Genomic DNA, 19363 nt, shown 5'->3' on the forward strand with positions numbered 1-19363 from the left:
GAGCCAAGGAACACACTCAGGAATTAGGAAATTTGATCAGGCGTGGGAGAAGGCTGCGAGGAGATAAAGAAGATACCCAGCACACATCACACAAACAACGAATGCTGACTTCGAATTTCTTGACTTTGACTTAGAGCCTTTATGTTGGTTCGCCAACAAAGTGACTTGGGCTGGACGCCCTCAGACCATTAGACGGACACTGTGCACTTTCAGGCTGCAAATGCGTGCCCTAACTTACACCTACTGTAGCTAGGGAGGCTTGTCTAAGGTTGCACAGCCCTAATTTCTGCAACCATCTCGCTCCCTTCCAGTGGGGGAGACGTGCCCCAATCCAGCTTGTCACACCTAACGCATCTCAATTTAAGCCTGGTACTTCTGCGCCGGCATCAACAACACGAATTTGGGTAGTGTGGAATAGATAGGAAGGACATTTGGTCATGTGCGCGCCTCAAATCCTGAGGAGAGAATGGAAGAATTTGTCCTATAAGTTTGGAAATCCCACCTACCATTGACACATGCCCCTGAATCGAGAGAGATGTTCTGGGACTTCGAAGAAACCGCCTCAGCTAGCTTGTGACTGCTAGTACCCAGCTCGAGAGCTCAATGATGGACCTAAGTCTTCAGCATCGAGAGTATCCCCCCAACGTAGACGAGGCTTCCCAGCTATCGGGCTCCTACTTCGTCGTTCCCTCGCCCACCACGACGTTTTGGGAGGAGCTTGAGTCGTCTTGGCCCTGGCTCCCTTCTCTCCAGGACCAAACACAGACGTCTTACGGCGGTGAGAATGAGTAATGTGCATGGAAGATTGAACATCACTAAGAGAATTGTAGAAGAGCTTCCTGGAAGTCACTTTCTTGGCGATTGGGTTCAGCTGCCGCTTCCAGAGTTACCGTCCCTCGGCCCTGCTCTCCCGCAAGACCGCCCTTCGAAGTCACAGAATGAGGCGTATCTTGAGTCATCGGATTGTCAGGCTGCAGCAATCCCCGGTGTTCATGGCCAAAGCTACTTTTGTCAGCCTTCACAAGGTGGGTTTTGGGAAATTCAACCCCAGATGGGCTGGTTTATACATGACAAATAGACTGACATTGCTCAGATTGTGACATGAAGACCTTTCCTGGACCAAGCGTAGTCCTACCAAGTCACTACCAGTGGTCGAGACAATCTATCCACGATCGGAATGACATCTCATCTAGCCAGGAGACTTTTCTGTGTGACAGACATGCAGATCCAGTATCAACCTCTGGCAAAACATGCCACCTAATTCCCAACAGGGCAAGCCATCGCAAGCGAGCGAGATCGCAGTCAGAGCCCCTGGGTGATGAAACAATCGATAGCCTTAACGGAGAGTGCGCAACTGTAAATGATGGCAGACAAGTGGAAGGGGAGCTTCATCACGTGGAGGCAGAGCCATTGCCGAGCAAAAGACTTGCCTGTCCTTTCTATAAGTATGATCGGATCACGCACCTCCACTGTGCTCGCTTCCACCTGAAGAGAGTTAAGGACGTTAAGCAGCATCTTCTCAGGAAGCATCGGTTTCACTGCAAGACTTGTCACGAAGGCTTTAAGGATAAAGAAAAGTGCAAAGCTCATGTCGATGCCGAGCAGTGCGATAGTAGGGCCAGTACCCGGTCGGCCGAGATCGATGAAGGCATTTCGGAGCATCAGGTAAACGATCTCTTGCAGAGGATGAATAGCGGCCCTAAGGGGGATGAACATTCCTGGTACACTATCTGGGATATCTTGTTCCCCGGACGATCCTTTCCCGCCTCACCATTTCTAAGGACCGAAGTGGAAGAAGTCATCTCGACCGTGTGTGACTTGTGGCACAAGAATGGTTCCAAGGTCTTGTCATCTCTTAATAACGGCTCATCGCCGACGGACTTGATAACCAGCACGGAGTTGCCCAGAGGAAGACCTTTCTCTCCCTTTAACTCTTCCACAGGTGAGGATTTGTTGTTGATCTTGGGCCAGCTCGCGAAAGTGAGTGCAACACAAAGCGAGGCCGATGAGACAAGCCTCACGAAATCGTGTTTCTACCCTTCGTCGCCTGCAATTTACTCCCCACCCACGTCTGTCATGACTCTAAGCGCCGTCGACGACAAAGAGAGGTGGCAGCTTGGTCATGCGATGGTGTCTTCTGCTCTGAAAGTTGACGACTTGAACAATATAACACTTGGGTCGAGAAGGAGCACAGAGAAATGACGAAACCTCTGTATAAAAGACTTTTGGTCTAAAGTTGTACTTGAACCAAGAAATTTACGCGTTTATACCGACAAAATATGAACAGGACACGATTCGTATTTGGGTAGATTTCACTTCAGATTTAATCTTTTAAATGACACCAATCTGACAGTTTGGAGCAGCTCAGCAGGTCCCAACACTCAAGCATTACTTAGACCAGACCTTCTGCCATCGACATTTCATCATCTTTCTCTAGAATCTCGTATGAAGATAAACGTTGATCAGCGTAGCTCTAAGCCGAATATAGTTCTTGATTTTCATCACTTGTGGCAAAACTGTGGGATAAAAATGGACAGGGGGCCTCACCGCCAGCATATACTCGCGAATAAAGGACACCGAGGCTTTGTAATGTTGGCATCTTCGGGCATCTTCTTTAGAATTGAACTCCAACTACTATCTCCAATTTTTGGTATTGAAATATAGGTACGACACATTGGAGAAAAATAACACGTGTACAATTGTACTGGAATCCAGCCTTGACTTCTCCAACAACCTCCCAAGTCAACTATGGCAACTACTGGTATTTCGGCAATGCCGATTATGATTGGAGCAATCTAAGTCTGGCGGGTGATTTCAACATTTCGTCCACCAAAATATTGATAACCTCCCGAAGTACCGCTTCATCGAGCCTGATCAGACTTTCACTTCCTACTCCGATCGTTTTCTTTCCTCTGAGCTTGTAAGACTGGTAAAAGTTCCTGAAATAGGCCACCTCAGAGCCCATTGTGTCGCTCAGAAAAGGAGACTTTGGTGGCTGTTGAGTTGTTGAAGAATTCAGAATCTTCCAGACTGCAAACCACTGCTTTTTGCGACCAGGAAGCTGTTGAGTGCGTGCAATGAGATAATCTTGATCTTCTGTGACGCCCCCGAAAATAGCTTCACCCGAAGACTCACAACCGCGACTGATGATGTGTTTGTCTCGTAGACTAGCGTTGCAGAATGTATGGGCACAAACTGGGCAGTTGTAAGGGATCCGGTGCGCCGTCCAAATATGATCTTTGACATCTGACATTGTAATCAAAGCATCGACTCGTAGACATTGAAGATGCTCCCAAGGGCTATCGACAAACAAGGGACATGCAAATTCGGTAGATCGAGCGCGAATGTCTCTTCGTTGTGATTTACGTGACCCACGTCTACCCGAAGTGATAGGAAGTGTGTTTGTTTTGCTTCGTCGCTTCTCCCTTCCTGTGTCGTGACTGACAATGTGCTGGTATGTCTTGAAACTCTTGTGCGCCTTCCTAGCTAGACTTTTGACAAGTATGTTGTCATCCGCCAGAGCTCTGTAACTAGCAAATGACTGCTTTGCTGATGTCGCCGTAGCCGCCTTCGTGGAACTGCCAGCGGTGTTGTCGTCAAGAGATTCTGGGGTGACAGCCCTAGCGGACGATGGCTCGACGAAAGTGTCTGGATCGAGACCAGTTGGTATAGCATCAAGAATGCATTCTTGCTTCACTGATGTCTGACCTGCTTCCTCGGACTGGTTTCTTTGATGTTCAATCGTCGGAGACTTTTCTTCACGCATCGAACCTGCACAATTCTTTTCAGAATCGTCGACGGGGGCGCGTTGCTGCAAAGGACTCCCGGTACTTGAGGGATCATCCTGTATAGGAATGCCGTCTATCGAAAGTACAGTGTTCTTGTTGCTAATCGACCGTGTGCGAGTCTTCGAGTTTCGTAGGTGGTTGAATCGAGTCGCTTTGACAGAGCCGTTAGTGAAGTCACCCGCATCAATCGTGATTCGCATGGCTTTCGCATGCTCAGTTGCAGAGGCTGTCTGTATCGCGCTAGGCTGCACACGATGATATATTCCAGATACGCCTCGGCGGATCAAGATGCCGCATCTCTGTGCTAGTAGGTAGTCGTAACTGCGCAAACGTGCTCCGTTCCCAAGGTCAAGAAAGATGGTGTCCTCGCTTTCAACAATGCAATTACCTTCTACTACGACCCCGTCGCGACTCCTAGAAATAGTGAAGGTTCTGGCGTTTTTGAAAGGGACACCGGCAAATTTCGTCCTCCCAAACCAGCTAAACTCATCGGCTGAATTGGCAAAAATGCCTCGAGGAATTGAACCGTCAAAGCTGGTCCAAGCGAACAACGACATATCGCCTGTCTTGTCTAGAATTGCCCCCTGAAGGTTCCGGAATGCTAATTGTTTACCCTCGCCGTAAATTATTGGCAAGGTGACGCCAAAGATACCAAGAAGAGCGTATGACGAATCCTCGCCACGAGTATCCTTCTTTCCTGCTGCCCAAGACATCTTGCGTGCAACTGAAAAAGAATGTATAGGTCGTGATGTATCTCTGGGTATGTCTTCTATGCCTGTGACACGCTCTAAGAAAGATTGGAAAGCGAGCGAAGAAGTGTCCCCTCGAAGGTGCCAATTGCAGTCATAGAAGTAGATTCTCTTAGGGAACAGGAGTTCTTGAAGACTCCAGGATCGATTCCAGAACAGAGATTTCTTCCAGGTTTTTGCACATTCGTAAGGCGGGCAGCAGGGCAGATCGAATAGGTAAACGAAGCAAATGCGCGCATTTTGAAAATATTCCGAAAGGGAGTTGATGGCATGAGAGACCTCATCAAACGAGTTTTTATCGATACATAACGAGTCAATCCAAATGTAGTCCAGGCCATTCTGGCGTGCAAGGAGACAAGCATTGTCGATGACTGCTTTGCGGCTTATGTTATCGGGCAAGCTGGCCGAGTCGTATGCGTCCCACTCATCATGTCCAGGGGTCGAGTAAACATGAGATAAGATGGCATAGTCAACTCGTAAAGGGAAGCTGTGATTTGATATCTTTCTGGTCGTGCAATGTACGAGCTTCATTTGCGTAGGTGTTGGTGATGGAGATTGTGGCCCGAGGTCGGTGGGAAGGACGTGTTTGAGGGTGCGTTGCATATGAGCTGGACAGAAGTGAGGAATTGGGGCCCAGAACTTTTATATGACAGAGAACGACTGCGTCACTTTCCGACAACTGATGTAGCCTTGTGGACGTGTAGTTGTGTGCACAGCTGTGCACTGGGCTAGTGTAGCCTGACGCTGCAAGAGGCATGGAAACGCCTCGCGAATGGCCCGTTTGTAGTGGTGGCATGCCGTTCTGGCTTGCATGGAACATCTGAACAACTTCGATCGGGGCGTCTTTGTGGTGCGATAGCGCCATATTAGAACTCCACGCGTGTACCCGAGTACTTGTGGTAACTACATGTACTGTTTGCTCCCCGGCCTGTTCAAAAGGTTGTGAACTTATAGCATGCACTACCCAGTCTTATGAATGAATTTTTTTGCAATCTCGCGAGTGTTGCCATTTGATTGGAAGTGCGACATTCATATGTCGACTAGGTACCATTGATACAAACACTATTTGGCGGACAACGAGGCGAAGCAGTCCACAGGTAATGAATCAAGACGACAAGGTATTCGCAGATACTCCAGCCAGAAGTTCATCGTCAACACTTCATGCCTGTTCCTTGAATCGTGAACCCATATGCAAGGTCTACGCTTAAGATGAACAATGCCATAGACGCCTTGAATGCGGTGATACTGGTTGCATGTAGTCAAATGACACACATCACTGCCCTTACCGGCATGCGACCCACACGTACCGTTGGGTAGCCCATGTACTTTGCTGAATAAAGAAGAAAAGTCTACCAAGGCGTCTGTTTATATCACGGGGAAAGACAAACAATTCAAGTAGATGGCGCAAAGAAAAGAGCTGCTCTGGTACAGAGCATGCCTATCGTATCGAACAGCATCGGTGCCACATTCATAGTTGGGTTCGTATTACAAGGTAGTGCGGATGATGAGGGTGCCTACCCACACCGAGGGTCTTGTGATGTGACCTTGTCCGCGGATGGCCGGGAGATTCTACGCTGAGAAGAATCCTTAGCCCTTTGGCTGAGCCAAATGATCATGAACACCGACTTTGTGCGGGTCTCAGGCAAGCTTTGTGGCCTGACTGCATTTGACGCCCGATTGGAAAGGCAATTGAGGCGGTAGGCCAAGGTCTGACAGGTCGGCTGAACAGCGAAAACAAAGAAAATGATGAACCCTATTTCGCCGCTGGAACCCAGTATTGCCAATTCCGCCAACCGTTGCAAGTGTCTGAGGCCAGGCTGAAATGCTCCGAAGCAAATCCTTAACGACAGGCTGCGTCCGAGAGCACGATGAAAGATCCTCAGAACTGTTCATCTAGCTCTAGGAGGTCAAAAGATGCCGAGGAAAGGCGGGTAAGGTGAGCAGTCAACATGGTTCATGTTGGTCGAGATTATGTCTGATCCGCCCGACGAGCAATACCCGACTTGAATATCCAAGTATATTGCCAGCGGCTAGTACCTCTCAAGTGACCTAAAATCGCACGTATCGAGGAATACCTGATTATGAACTCTCCAGGATTATGTTTTGATATCCGCTCAGGAATGTATTAGGGGCAGTTTTGAGCTAGGCTGAGGCCTCATGAATAAGCATGGGTCCAATTCCAGCATCCCATGATAACACCAACTACTGTGTCTTTGGTAGTGGCGCAACAGCCGCAAATCCATGTAGCGACAATCGGTTTACTGCAAAGCCAACATTATGATTTGAAAAATGGTGGTTATTGTTGGCAGTCTGATTGAGAGGTTGAGAGGGCGCATCCATGGAGGGCCTCCGTGAAGTGCGACGCTGGTGAGGGGCATGTGAGTGGCATGCCTGCGCAGGCACAGGCGCACGTTTGAGTCGAATGAGACGTGCAGTTGAGTGTCTCATCCACTGCCCATCCCATCTCTTCTTATCCTTCACTCTCGACTTACTCTTTCTCGTTCTAACGAGGCTCATCACATTATTTCATTCTTAATCATCCTTCCCTTAAAACCCTCACGGCTGATGACTGAAAACGTCTCATTTAAAATGAGTTGAGCTAGCTGCGGGTCTCCGAGACATCCCCGAGGTCGGAGGGGCCCTGGAGACGGAGCTGGTGCCCCGCGGCTGTTTTTAGTGTTTGACTCATCGCTTTCAGGAGTGAGAAAACCAAAGGCTACTAATGAGAATTTCTGAGTGAGAAAGAGTCAACATCCCTTCAAGTTCGACCAAACGCCCCTTTTCAACCCAATCAACCAACCCATAAATCAGACATTCAACATGGCTCCCGCCTCTCACGACCACATCCTGACGCTCTCGTGCCCGGACAAGTCCGGCATCGTCCACGCCGTGACGGGGGTGTTTGCGGCCGAGAAGCTCAACATCCTGGACCTCCAGCAGTTCTCCGACCCCGTATCGGAAAAGTTTTTCATGCGTGTGCACTTTGGGCCGACCGAGTCCGAGTCGACGGAGCACCTCAAGGGCCCGTTCGACGCCCTCGCCGCCGATCTCCAGCTGGACTGGTACCGCATCCGGCCCGTCGCCCGGAAGCTGCGCACCCTGATCATGGTCTCCAAGATCGGACACTGCCTCAACGACCTCCTCTTCCGCGCAAAGTCGGGCCAGCTGCCCATTGACATCCCCCTCATCGTCTCCAACCACAACGAGTACCAGGGCCTGGCCGGCAACTACGGCATCGACTTCCACCACTTGCCTGTCAACAAGGACACTAAGGCTGAGCAGGAGGAGGCTATCCTGCGCCTGGTCAAGGAGAACGACATTGAGCTCATCGTCCTGGCCCGCTACATGCAGGTCCTGTCACCCAAGCTGTGCGAGGCCATGTCCGGCAAAATCATCAACATCCACCACTCCTTCCTGCCATCTTTCAAGGGCGCGAAGCCCTACCACCAGGCCTACGAGCGCGGTGTCAAGATCATTGGCGCGACGGCCCACTTCGTCACGGCTGACCTGGACGAGGGCCCGATTATTGAGCAGCGCATTGCTAGAGTTGACCACTGCATGAGCCCCAAGGACCTTGTCGAGGAGGGATCCAATATTGAGAGCCAGGTTCTGGCTGCCGCAGTCAAGTGGACTGCTGAGGGACGCGTGTTCCTCAACAAGACCAAGACGGTTGTTTTCAATTAGGCATCAAAAAGGATAGGGCATTAAACGGAAATGATAAATAAAAGTTGGTCTTTTTTCCTGCACCTCGCAATATCCATCTATTTTACATTATTCTGCTCTCTTGTCTCCGCCTCCCTTCTCTGACACATCTCCCTTCTCTCCCTTCTCATGACGACCCCAGTTGCCGTCAGGTAACTCGAAAACCAAGTCGCTGAAACCAGGGCTGCTATTCATCGGCGAATTGAAAGGCGACGGTAACTCTTGAGGTTGTTGCTCGCCTAAAGCGGACTTCCGATCATGGTGCTCTAATTCTGATATTGGCACCCCTTTTCCATCCATCTCAGCCTTGCCACCAGTGAAGATATCTGCATCATGTAAACCACGCCCGCTTTCATTTTCGTTTTTGTGTTCTCCGCCGAAATTCCTCTTTCTCCGAGCCCGCCAGCAGAGGAACCATATCATGGCCACCATCGCAACCAAGCCACACCCACCCGCGACTGCAATTCCTGCTATTGCACCTGTTCCTAATCCGCTTGGAGAAGCGGAGTTGACGCTGGTGGTCTCGGATGGTGTGCCTGATGTTGCTCCAGTTCCTGCCTCCACCTCTGTCCAATATTCCCGCCAGGTATCGACAAAGGTATCCGCAGGTCTCGACCGTAAGTCTTGAGTGTTATCCGGGACAATGAGCTGTTCTGACATTCCTGGTCCTGGTGCTTGTGCCATGAAAAATCGCTCTCGGTCATAGTTGAAACCGGTGAAAGCACCTTGCAGAAAAGCTCGACCAAACGTATATCGGTTCAGTGATGAGGAAGCCACGATGTCCGATTCAGTCCATGGTTTGCAAGGCCAATAAGTATCCACCCCCCAGTTCACATAGTTCTCTCTGGCGGGCATTCGATCTATTGTGAGATTCAATAGCCTGAAAGGAATCTTTATAGTAATGTTCCGGAAATTTTCGTCTGCGAATACGAAGGTCATGGAAGCTGGAGAGTTGACGAAGCGCGTGGTGCCGACGGGATCTGAGTGAAACTCCCACACATACAATCCGATTTCTGGCACCCAGCGGACGGGTAGGTGAGAAGCAGCAGCCTCACATACCTCCGGAGGAAGATACAAGTAAGGGGCAGCCGCATTTGGCAGGACCATAGCAGACCCGATAGGGCCACCGTACTTGTCAGCCATACTTCGAACGGCGGCAGGGAGACTTTCGCTTTGCCATACGCTTCCAACAGTTGTGTTGTATGGCGATGGTCCTGCTTCAAAGTCGAGAAGTACGTCCACAAGTATCACCCGAGGGAGAGTGGAATCTAGGCGAAACGTCCCTACGTCTCCTAGAACGCGGTTTTCTTCATAGCCCCCCAATATTAGCGATCCTGTCTGGCCCAATGTGACGCTTCCCGAATGCATGTACCAAGAGCTATTGGCGATGAAATTTTCCGACGTCATTTGGTCGGTGATGCTGTAAATGGAGTTGGGATTGGAATAGTCGTAACTAAGCTCATCGCCCAAGCCAATCGTTCCGACGGGTGCGGTTTCATTCGAGATGTTGGAGTATGCTGTCGGGTACAAATTGGGGTTGTAAATGTCGATGGTAATGTCGGCCCAATAACTTCTTTTAATGTCGCCCATGCGCGAAAGCAGGTTCGTGCGCTGTCGATATACCTTGCTCATGGCATTCTTGTCAAGTCCGAGAGGCCAGTCATCCATGAGTGCGACGGCGCTCGCGTTTGATTTGAGGACGCTTCCTCTGGATGCAGTACCGTTGTAGCTTCCCCCTTCTTCCACAGAAATCATCATGCTGTCTGTTGAACCCGTCGGCCAAAGGAAGTAAGCAATAGACCCGTGATCAAGAGACCCCGGCGTGTCCGAAAGCCCTATCGCTCGCCATGGTCCATCTGGGCCAAATGAGCTTGAGTTAACCCCTAATTCAGGGTCCGTCGACCAGTAAAGGCGCCGGTATTGGCTTCTCACGCATGTTATCCATGACAGAATAACTATCAACAATATGCCGTCGCGCATCTCGATAGAGAAAGTCGATAGTGACGTCGGAGGAAAGATTCCAATTACCAAATAACAACTGATGGCTGGTAAGAAAAAGGACAGACGTGGAATGTCCTTTGGCAGTCCCAGGAGGGGGTCGTGAAGGCGGGTCAACGAAGCAAAATAGAAGTTCCCTCTTAGTCTAGAAGAACCTTCTGCAGGAATATCTGTATTACATTGTCGGGAAACAGTCATCTCCCTTAAGTCTCGGAGGCGATGTTGCTTGGATGATTTTGAGTTGCATATGCATGTTGGAGCAGACAAAGCTGTTGGTTGGGCGGAGTAGGCTTGGCCGCCCCGTCACTGGTCACTGTGGCTGGGCCTGCGCATCGTGTGACAAACATCACGGGTATCAGGAGGCTTCCGTGGAACGTAAAGAGTACTTGGTGATCAAGTCTACAGGCGCAAGGCGGAAAAGCAAGCTGATAGTCAGGCGGTCGGTATCTTGGCAGGCTGCGGCGTAGAGCTGCATGTTGGTCCAGGGGTTCATACGGAGAAACATGGACGAAAGTTGCCCAAGTTGGCTATCTTTTGGGTTCGATGGCATCATAGGAGTCCTAGATGTTTCCATCAAAGGCCAAACAAGTTCTCCTGCATGCCCGTACCCACCCAACTTTGTCCTGTGCCCGTCCGTGTCTGCTCAGCTCTCGACCCAACACCTCCGAGACTATTCTCAAATAGTACTGTTTTCCGAGGATCATCTATATGTCCATAATCTATTCGGAACATTCAAGTGATAAGTTGCGTGCTGCGGCTTCCCGCGCTGCAGCGCCTCATAGTCTGAAGATAGCGGTGGTATTTGTATCACGAGGCTGGTGGGCAAACGGGTAGGCACGCCGCACAAGTGATCGACGTCGCCGAGGGAACAGAGAGGTGCATGCAGCCGACCGCGCCGCAATTGTACTTATCAAGAGAGTTCCAGTGATAAATCAACAGACCCGGATGCTCCGAGAATAGAATCAAATTTGAGCTAAGGGTACTCCTCCCTTTCTTTTGCGTATAGGCATGCAGCCGAGAAAGCCGTTATGGCCGATGAAGGCGGAACTCGGCCGCAACAACGACTGGCCTTCAAGTCCCACACTCCGTCTCAAGTACTTGAGGTACTGTTCGTTGTACGCCTACCTTACCCGCTACTATCATCAAACTCAAGAAGATAATAGAGAAGCGGAGTTACTACCATCAGAATTAACGAATTTGACTATTGGTCTGGAGCAGGTGAATTATATCACCTATCCTAAAGCAAGAAAGCACATGCGTTGATCTCAAAGTGGGCAGGAAACAAGCGGCTTGAATGTAGGCCGCAGACGCCTTTGGGGTTGACCTCGCATACCTTCACTTGCTTCGTCAATCATTACTCGCGCAACCAGAAGTGGGATTTTAGGGACGGTTCATTGTGGTAGGATATCCATGTTGCCGAAGACCGAGTAAGGAAGGTAATTGATCGGATGGGGACAGCAGCAGAAAGTCTGCTAGCACCTTAAAAACACGACCACTCATCTTAGGAATTGTGGTAAGACGAGTGCCCGATTTCGTTTTTCTCTTTGCGCGTGACGCCTCGTTGATATTATGTTGTCATTAACATTGAGAGTAACTTAGGTAGGGTGTAGCCTCATGTCAGGAATTCTGAACTAAGAAATAATGATTCCCTTAATCCTCCCAAAGTCTCATTTCGGAGATGTTATCAGTACATTGGCTTACGCAACCAGGCCAGCAACGAATGCAGCCGCGGCCGGTGCATCTTGCTCGTAGTTCCTGTGGTCGGCAGTGATGATGATGCCACCGTCGCAGATGTTGTCGCCGTCGTGGCAAATAACCTTGACCTTAGAGGCAGGGATGCTGCCAACAGCCTGGCCATCGAACGGGTCGCCGAAGATAAGGACTAGATAGTACAAGCTGTCAGCAAGCGGATCTCTGGATTATTCAGATGAGGAATTCTGTAGACATACCAGCAGAGACACGGGCGGTCTGGGCCGCGGTGAGCTTGGACGCAGCGTTGTGGACGAGCTGGCCACCCTGGCTGTAGCCGGACATGACGATCTTGGTGCTGGGGCACTGGGTCACAGCCTGAGAAGAGCCTGTTAGCTTGAAGAAACACCCTGCATGAAGGGTCTTGAACTTACGCGAGCAACCAAGTTGGCCATGGTGGTGCTGCCAGCTGCGTCGCCGCCGGCGAGGAAGCCGAGAATGCTTGCGGGGTAGTCGACACCCTGGACAGCCAAGTTGGAGGTTCCGACGAGACCGGCAAGGGCGTTGAAGAAGACGGGTCCTTCGGAGCCGGCCTCACCAACGTTGCCGGACTGAGTGGTGCCACGGGCCCAGATCAAAGTGACCTTGCGGCAAGCCGTGCCGTCGGTGAGCTGGTTGAAGGTGTCGCCGTTGTACTGGCGCTTGGAAATGGCGGGGCTAAGAGCGGCGGTCTCTTCGGGCTTGACGGAGTAGGCGGCGTTGTAGTAAGCCTCAAGCTCGGCGATGGGGAAAGACCCAATCTCGCTGCGAGCGACGGGGACGCTCTCGAGAGGGGCAGCGAGGGCCGTGGAGGCCGCGAGGAAGAGGAGGCTGGCCTTCATTGCGACGGTTCGGGGACGATGGCAGCTACTGGACCTGGGTTGCTTTGAGAAGCAGGAGGGACTTGTCGGGCTTGGGAGTCTGGAGCTCTGAAGATCTCTCCTGATGCTGGGTGCCGGGGAACAGGAGCTACTTTATATGCCCTCAACTCCATCTCCCGCGACTACCTTATGCGGAGCTTCGCACCTGTTCATGATCGAGATGGGCGCGCCTCACGCGCCGGGAGGGTTGCTGGGCCAAGCCTTGGCTGTCGTTGTTTGCTTCAGTCCCTCTCTCAGTTTGCAATGCGTCGCAGGGCCAGGGCCAGCATCAACCATTGGTGTCCACCAACGGTGTAGCAGTGCGACTCGAAAGCTTGGCCCGAGCCCCATTTCGGCCAGTGCATGGCTTCTTGACGCCTGCCATCTAGTGCCATTGACCAGTCAGACGAGTGCAAAACCAGGAACGTCGGTCTTCGAAGAGGAAGCTGGGACGGCTGAAGCAAGTTTCCCCAATTTGTCCTGCAGATTGACTAGCCCACTATAGCACCTCGGCCCGCACCGGTCTCCGTTTGTGCAGCTGATATTGAGTTGTCAAAACTCTTGGATGTCTTAAGGGAATCGTCGAGGGGTCAGCAACGGCCACGGCCTGCGCGGATGACAGCTGTAGGTGAAGTCTGGAGTTGGAAGTGATCATCCTGACTCTGATAGTGACCCCATGGCGTCATGATGCAACTTGATAGGCCCGGCAGTTCGCAGTAAATCTCGGGACCGGGGGGGCGCCTACCAAGCCACCAACCTGTCATTGAGTCCCGTGGCAGCTGAGGGTTGCGTTGACCGGCTCCCAGACGGGGCCAATGTGACATCGCCTCGGGGATGTCGGCCGATTGAAGGTAAGCATATCGGCGTCGAATCCCAAATCGTAACGGAGTTCTGCCGCTCATCGCGGGGTAATCGAGGCACTTGTGATAGGAGTTTGGGGATTGGGTGTCACGAAGAACACGTGGGTTGCGAGCCGAACATTGACCTTCCACTTTGACGGTGGAGTCCCGCCCCCAAGAGCTTGAGGGTGGGAGCTATGAATAATGATGTATGACCGCCGGGCGGTAAAGCAGCTTGGCAAGAGGAATCATTTGCTCAACTGGCGTAATTGATGGCCTCTTTGGGAGTTAGCTGAAAGTTAATCAGCGGGACTCGCCGAAAGCTTCGCATTGATTACATACTACAGGACAAAAAAAGAGTAATACGCGGTTTTGATTATGATATTGATAAGTTGCGCAATAGACAAGAGGTGGTTTTATTGAGTTTCACCTCATAGTCTTTGTGAGTTGCAAGTCAGGTTACGGTGGGGCTTTAATGAAATCCGGAACCAGACAAGAAGTTTCTTTTGTGGAGGTTTCACTCGTCCACAAAGAATCCAGAGCAGCGACGTCAATGTCGAGTGAAAAATAGTCCTCAAATAGCTCGCCACCATCAACAATTGGAAACCATATTCTGTCTCATTGGTAGACGTACTTCAACACAACGTATGCTTCCAATCCCACTTTAATGGCTCTACTCACCCTCAACCAATGATACTCTTAATGTCGAGTTCGATTGATGGAACTGCACTCGAGTCACCAGGCATCACAAACGTAATGTTCCAGAATTCAAATCCACTGCCTGGTGTTAGTACCAAGTTCCGAGAGACTTTGGGAGATTGAGTGAACTCACTGAATAATTGAACAGGTACCGCCAACAAGGCCACAGAATCCAATTCCCGGCTGTGGATTCACCGAACCACTGACGCTAACTTGTATACCTTCAAGATCGTCTAACCCAGAGATATCTCTCTTCCCACCAAGTGGATTGGAGCTCACGAGAAATGTAAAAATACTGGTAGAATTACCGCGGGGGTATGACAGGCTGAGATGCCCAGGACTCACATCCACATTCAAAGCCTCTTCAGTGCCATGGAGAACGGCATAGCCGACGCTGCCGTCGTTCCTAGCCCACTGCACCACCGCAGTAGACCATTGAGAAGGATCTTCGCGAGGACCACCGAGTGTATCCTCATCATAAGACTCGGCTCCAATAGTGAGGTTGGCCGACAGCCAGGTCGTGATATTTCGGGGAACGGAATCGTGAGGGGGCGAGAAAGCGGCAGTCTCATACATGTGCTCACCAGGGAAAACGCTAAGCTTCTTCACAACGTCCGATGGTACAAGAGCATCATGGAAAGGTGCCAAGACAGAGATGAGCGGCGCGTATTCGAAGTCGTCTGCATGCGCCATGCTCCAGGTCTGTGAGATGCCAGGGGCCCTGTCTTTACCGACGAGAGACCAGATGTAGATGTTGATTATGGCGACATATTGGTTCATGTCGAAGCCGTAAGTCCTATCCCATGGTCCGGCGACGTTGCGTAGATTTGCGTTGTACATGGAACCGATGGAGTCCCAAATGGATTTGATCATGCGAGCACCGTGCTGTCCCATTAGTGACGAGTCAGACGGCATGTACTTGGCCCATAGGGTAAGCGAATAGATGCTGACGCCTGCGTACGTTGGGCTGTTAAATTCAGAGAGTGTGTTGTTTCGGTCAAATAAGTCCAAGATCTCTTGGGCGTACAGTTCGCCGGCAGCTGTCATATTTGAGTCGTTGAGAGCACGACCTGTCCATCCGGTAGCAACGGCGCGCATGATGGCCGGGTTGCTGTAAGAAGGATAGAGGTCGTCGTCATCAACTCCGCCAACACGGTAGCTGTCTCCGATGGTGTTGTTGTACATGCTCTCAAGAATGAGATCCTGGACGTCGCTTGAAAGAAGATGCCTGAACTCTTCATAAATGACTATGAGAGTTGTGCCAATGAAACCTCGCCAATTAGGATCCCAAGTATTGTAAATCTTCACAAAATGATCAGCATCACAATCGAGATTTGGTATGTGTGCGAGGAGAAAAACACTTACGCTCTTGGGATACGCCGCTGTACCAACAGTTGGCTCCTCTGGATAAACAGTGTAGTCGCCATACCTGTTAAACTTTGTTGTAAGTTGAAATTCATCTTGAGACTCTTGATAGTAAAGGGCACTCACCATTGTTCCTCAGGAATCTTCTTCTGATCTCGAACTACGTTCTGGATGATTTTAGTGGCCTGAGCCACATCATCGCCGATGTTACGCTGCAGGAGACCAGTTGCGTACCAGACTGAGGATCGTGTCTCGTGCTTTCCTGCCGCAAGTGGGTAGTAGAAGAAATAAAGATAACCGGCTGCAGGGTCATAGATCTTATCCAAGAAGTCCATAGACTCGGTGAACAAGTCCTTGGTGTAGCCCGATAACTCAACTGCAGTGGCCTGCTGCTTCAGGCCCAAGGCGCTGAGCAAGCCTACCGCAATGAGACTCTTTGTCGACAGCCACATTTTGATTTTAGACAAAGTCCCAATCTCTTTTGGGACGTAGGTGATCACAGCACGCTGGAACATTATTGCTACAAATCCGTTTAACTCCTCAGCTTCACTTATAAATGATGTAAGAATCCGGCAAAGACCGGTACAGCAGTATCACAGGCCAGTGCCGGCTTCGGCGAGAGCGAGTCGTTCCCATGAGCGAACATCTCGGATCGTTTCCTCATAATACATGCCATTGTTACTCCAGAGAGGGGGTCTTGTGGAGGCGTAGTGAATGGTAGGGGATTGTCCTTGGCTGGTGACATGCCGATTTCGACGTTCCGGCTAGTCTCTGGGTGCCTGTGCTGGTTCGTAGCGCGAATGTACATGCATGCCGTTTAACCGAGAAAGCCATGATAGTAGTAATGGGTTTTCTCGTCTTAGCTCGGAATCCTGCGATCGGCAGATAATGCTCGGACTCCCGCATAGAAATACCGGCTGATACACCGGACAGTTCCGGGCCGGTTGCCCGATCGGTGGGAAGCCCGAACCGGTCTACTTAACATGAACCACTATCGGCGTTCAACAAGCCGGTAGATGGAAACCGCTTGAAAAAGTGGTGGAGCTATATCCAAGAATGACGGTTTGAATCCATTTCATTAACTGATTACACCAATATGGAAAAGAAGGAGGTATCTGGCAATCTTCTTTTCGCCGACCCTGAACCGGCCAATGTCCGGGAACACCAAGCTGTCGAGTCGGTCTGTGTGGACTCTGCTCAAATCACTCGACTGATCTAACTTGAAATTGCCAGAGTTGGGAGCGACTAACTCAGATCTGCCTTTTCCACCATTCGTTCGGGTACATATCCGTCACAAAAATGGGTTTGCCTAGAGGAATTGTCCAACACGATGAGAAGTAATGCGATAATAGACGTCCCACTTTCATGGCATTATCAACCATCATCGATAATCCGCTTCCATTTCTGGTATAGTTCAGGCACCTTAAAGTTGTATGAAATACTTCAGATACCGGTACAATAGTCAAGGCCGGGAAGTCGGAAATCGCATTTCGTTATCCTTTCTATCCCAAATGGTTCTGTGTGCGCCTGGAGGTGGTACGATTGTATATGTAGAGATCACGCAACTCCCCACTATTGCGAGAGCAAGAAATACCCGACGCCTGAACCGTTTACGCAACTACTTCTTCCACCATCCATCCAAAAACATATACTATCAATCATGAATGTTGATGCCGAATTCGATGCTTTTGTCATTGATGACTTTGGGCCGTCGGTACGGGTACAGGTGCCGAGCACCGCCGAGGGTCTCGCCCGATTCAACCAAGCATTTCTAGACCCACAGGAAAGAGCCTACGTGCAGCATATCGACTTCCATATCGTTCTACCAACGATTAGTTACAAACATATCAAGAAACTCCAGAGCAGCAAAGAGGCGGCGGAGAATGACGCGATATTCACAAGAGCTATTGTGACTTTTCTTGGTCGGCTGGCTAAGTGGGAACGTCGACGGTACGGCCCTGGTGTCAACCTGAAAATTGCGGTGGAGTCGCCAACGGACAGGTTAGTTGAGGAGATGGAGGAACACGGCGAACTGAGGAACACTCACAATCACCGGGTTGCGCCGATATGGCAAGTAAGAGACCACTTTAGCTACCTGCGGTTTGACTACAGCCTCTTATCGCCATCCGACTCGGGTCCGGCAAAGCTACCGCAGGTGCCATGTGTGTCCGAGTTCGAGTTTGACGGTGGGCCTGGTGGACGGAACTTTCACCCGGACGCAATTTCCGCCATCTCGAGTACACTTCTATCAGCCAGAAAGATGGAATGGAGTTTTAGACTCCCGACTCGCCGATTGACGCGTGCCCGCAAGCAAATCAGATCTTCCCTTGGAAACGCTCTACTCAACACATCGTTCCCGAGCCTCATTGAGTTCAGGATCAAGGTCGACGACAAAGATCCTATGGACGAGACTTACATTGTCGAATCGTTGATGGGCGAGGATGAAGAACAAGATACCTTGTCTCTAGGCGTTCGCCGCTTGTGTCAACTGCCAAACCTTCGGCGATTACACTTGGAAACACTCTGGATCTTATCACCTGCAGCGTTTGGGTCTCTTGCAAACCAGCCAGATATCCATTGTCCCTCTTTAGAGTATCTTTACGTCGACTGCTCAATAACAACACCCGACGGTAAATACTTGCTTACTGGGGACCAAAGTAAGGCCTTGGCTGATGATGGTGGGTATGGCCTCGAGCATGATGAGAAGATTGCCGCCTTCGATTCGGATGACTCCGACATCTCTGATTTTCAACCAGATTTTGAATGGTCTAGACAGGCTGGCGAGTTCCCGGGAAGATGGTTTAGATACACCCCCGAACCAGAAATCTTTGTAGCCTTGGCTACATCATTTGTCGGCGCTGTCCATAGGATGCCGTCATTACGTCGAATGGACATTCACTTTGGTGGTACGTCAACGACAACGAGGGCGCCTTTAGATATGTTGTATTTTGCACCTGGTGAGCCAAATCCAGGTGCAAGTCAGCTCAATGGTCGCAAAGCATTTGACGAGGAAAACGCAGGCCGTCCTAGGTGGTTCTTCCTTGGAGGCCGCAAGTTTGATAAGCAATGGGATATCTCTGAAGAGTCGCAGGAGGCGTGCAAAGGAAAGTCTGGCCTAGGGCGCGTTCATTTTGCTACGAATTGATTTGAGTAGAGTTTCAAGACCACAATCTATCTCCATCTACTAGTACATTAACCGTTCTGCTAATTACTAAATATTGGCACTCCCATGTTAGAGTGCTCAAACTGATTCTAGAAACGTGCTGGTCATCTAGACCTCTCACAGTTCACTGTGATATGTTGCTACCGGGACCAATCTGCATGCCCAGGTTCATATCTGGCTCATTCCCAGGTGCGATGAGCTATGAGTCTCTCTCAAGGTAGGTAATTCAGGGAGCTTATTTCATCAAGTGACAACCAGCCTTGAATACAAGAAAATTGAGTATATACCCTTCTTGTAGCGAAAGATTATTGGTCGTTATTAGCCACTGGGCTTTTACCAAAGTGGTGGCAAGATGGCCAAGACGTTGGAACAATACCCGCCACATTGATGCATATGCGTGAACGCCCGTTAGTGGAAAAAATACCCACTAGAAATCTTGGAAATGGCATGATTCTGTATGCCACGTCTTACA

At 50.4% G+C, this 19363-nt stretch overlaps 8 protein-coding genes across 8 annotated transcripts; 3 read left to right on the forward strand and 5 right to left on the reverse strand.

The window, feature by feature from the left end:
* Nucleotides 1–603: 603 nt before the first annotated feature.
* Nucleotides 604–2202, forward strand: CTAM01_11669 (uncharacterized protein; the record flags this gene model as incomplete). Its single annotated transcript, XM_060527680.1, has 3 exons — nt 604–778; nt 831–1025; nt 1094–2202. The coding sequence occupies 3 exons, from the start codon at nt 604–606 to the stop codon at nt 2200–2202; spliced, it is 1479 nt and encodes a 492-aa protein (XP_060377721.1).
* Nucleotides 2203–2779: 577 nt separating this feature from the next.
* CTAM01_11670 (uncharacterized protein) lies at nt 2780–5140 on the reverse strand (the record flags this gene model as incomplete). The annotated part of the gene is made up of 1 exon (XM_060527681.1): nt 2780–5140. One exon carries the CDS (start codon nt 5138–5140, stop codon nt 2780–2782), a length of 2361 nt encoding a protein of 786 aa, XP_060377722.1.
* A 2217-nt stretch (nt 5141–7357) lies between these two features.
* Nucleotides 7358–8221, forward strand: CTAM01_11671 (formyltetrahydrofolate deformylase; the record flags this gene model as incomplete). The annotated part of the gene is made up of 1 exon (XM_060527682.1): nt 7358–8221. One exon carries the CDS (start codon nt 7358–7360, stop codon nt 8219–8221), a length of 864 nt encoding a protein of 287 aa, XP_060377723.1.
* Nucleotides 8222–8308: 87 nt separating this feature from the next.
* Nucleotides 8309–9997, reverse strand: CTAM01_11672 (uncharacterized protein; the record flags this gene model as incomplete). The annotated part of the gene is made up of 1 exon (XM_060527683.1): nt 8309–9997. One exon carries the CDS (start codon nt 9995–9997, stop codon nt 8309–8311), a length of 1689 nt encoding a protein of 562 aa, XP_060377724.1.
* A 1937-nt stretch (nt 9998–11934) lies between these two features.
* On the reverse strand, nt 11935–12807 carry CTAM01_11673 (cutinase; the record flags this gene model as incomplete). The annotated part of the gene is made up of 3 exons (XM_060527684.1): nt 11935–12119; nt 12187–12304; nt 12361–12807. 3 exons carry the CDS (start codon nt 12805–12807, stop codon nt 11935–11937), a joined length of 750 nt encoding a protein of 249 aa, XP_060377725.1.
* A 608-nt stretch (nt 12808–13415) lies between these two features.
* Nucleotides 13416–13727, reverse strand: CTAM01_11674 (uncharacterized protein; the record flags this gene model as incomplete). Its single annotated transcript, XM_060527685.1, has 2 exons — nt 13416–13519; nt 13571–13727. 2 exons carry the CDS (start codon nt 13725–13727, stop codon nt 13416–13418), a joined length of 261 nt encoding a protein of 86 aa, XP_060377726.1.
* A 620-nt stretch (nt 13728–14347) lies between these two features.
* Nucleotides 14348–16243, reverse strand: CTAM01_11675 (uncharacterized protein; the record flags this gene model as incomplete). Its single annotated transcript, XM_060527686.1, has 4 exons — nt 14348–14441; nt 14497–15665; nt 15729–15792; nt 15855–16243. The coding sequence occupies 4 exons, from the start codon at nt 16241–16243 to the stop codon at nt 14348–14350; spliced, it is 1716 nt and encodes a 571-aa protein (XP_060377727.1).
* A 1145-nt stretch (nt 16244–17388) lies between these two features.
* On the forward strand, nt 17389–18873 carry CTAM01_11676 (uncharacterized protein; the record flags this gene model as incomplete). Its single annotated transcript, XM_060527687.1, has 1 exon — nt 17389–18873. One exon carries the CDS (start codon nt 17389–17391, stop codon nt 18871–18873), a length of 1485 nt encoding a protein of 494 aa, XP_060377728.1.
* Nucleotides 18874–19363: the final 490 nt, after the last annotated feature.

This window comes from Colletotrichum tamarilloi (assembly GCF_030869305.1).
Source record: "Colletotrichum tamarilloi strain Tom-12 chromosome Unknown Scaffold_65.1, whole genome shotgun sequence".
Lineage (NCBI taxonomy): Eukaryota > Fungi > Ascomycota > Sordariomycetes > Glomerellales > Glomerellaceae > Colletotrichum > Colletotrichum tamarilloi.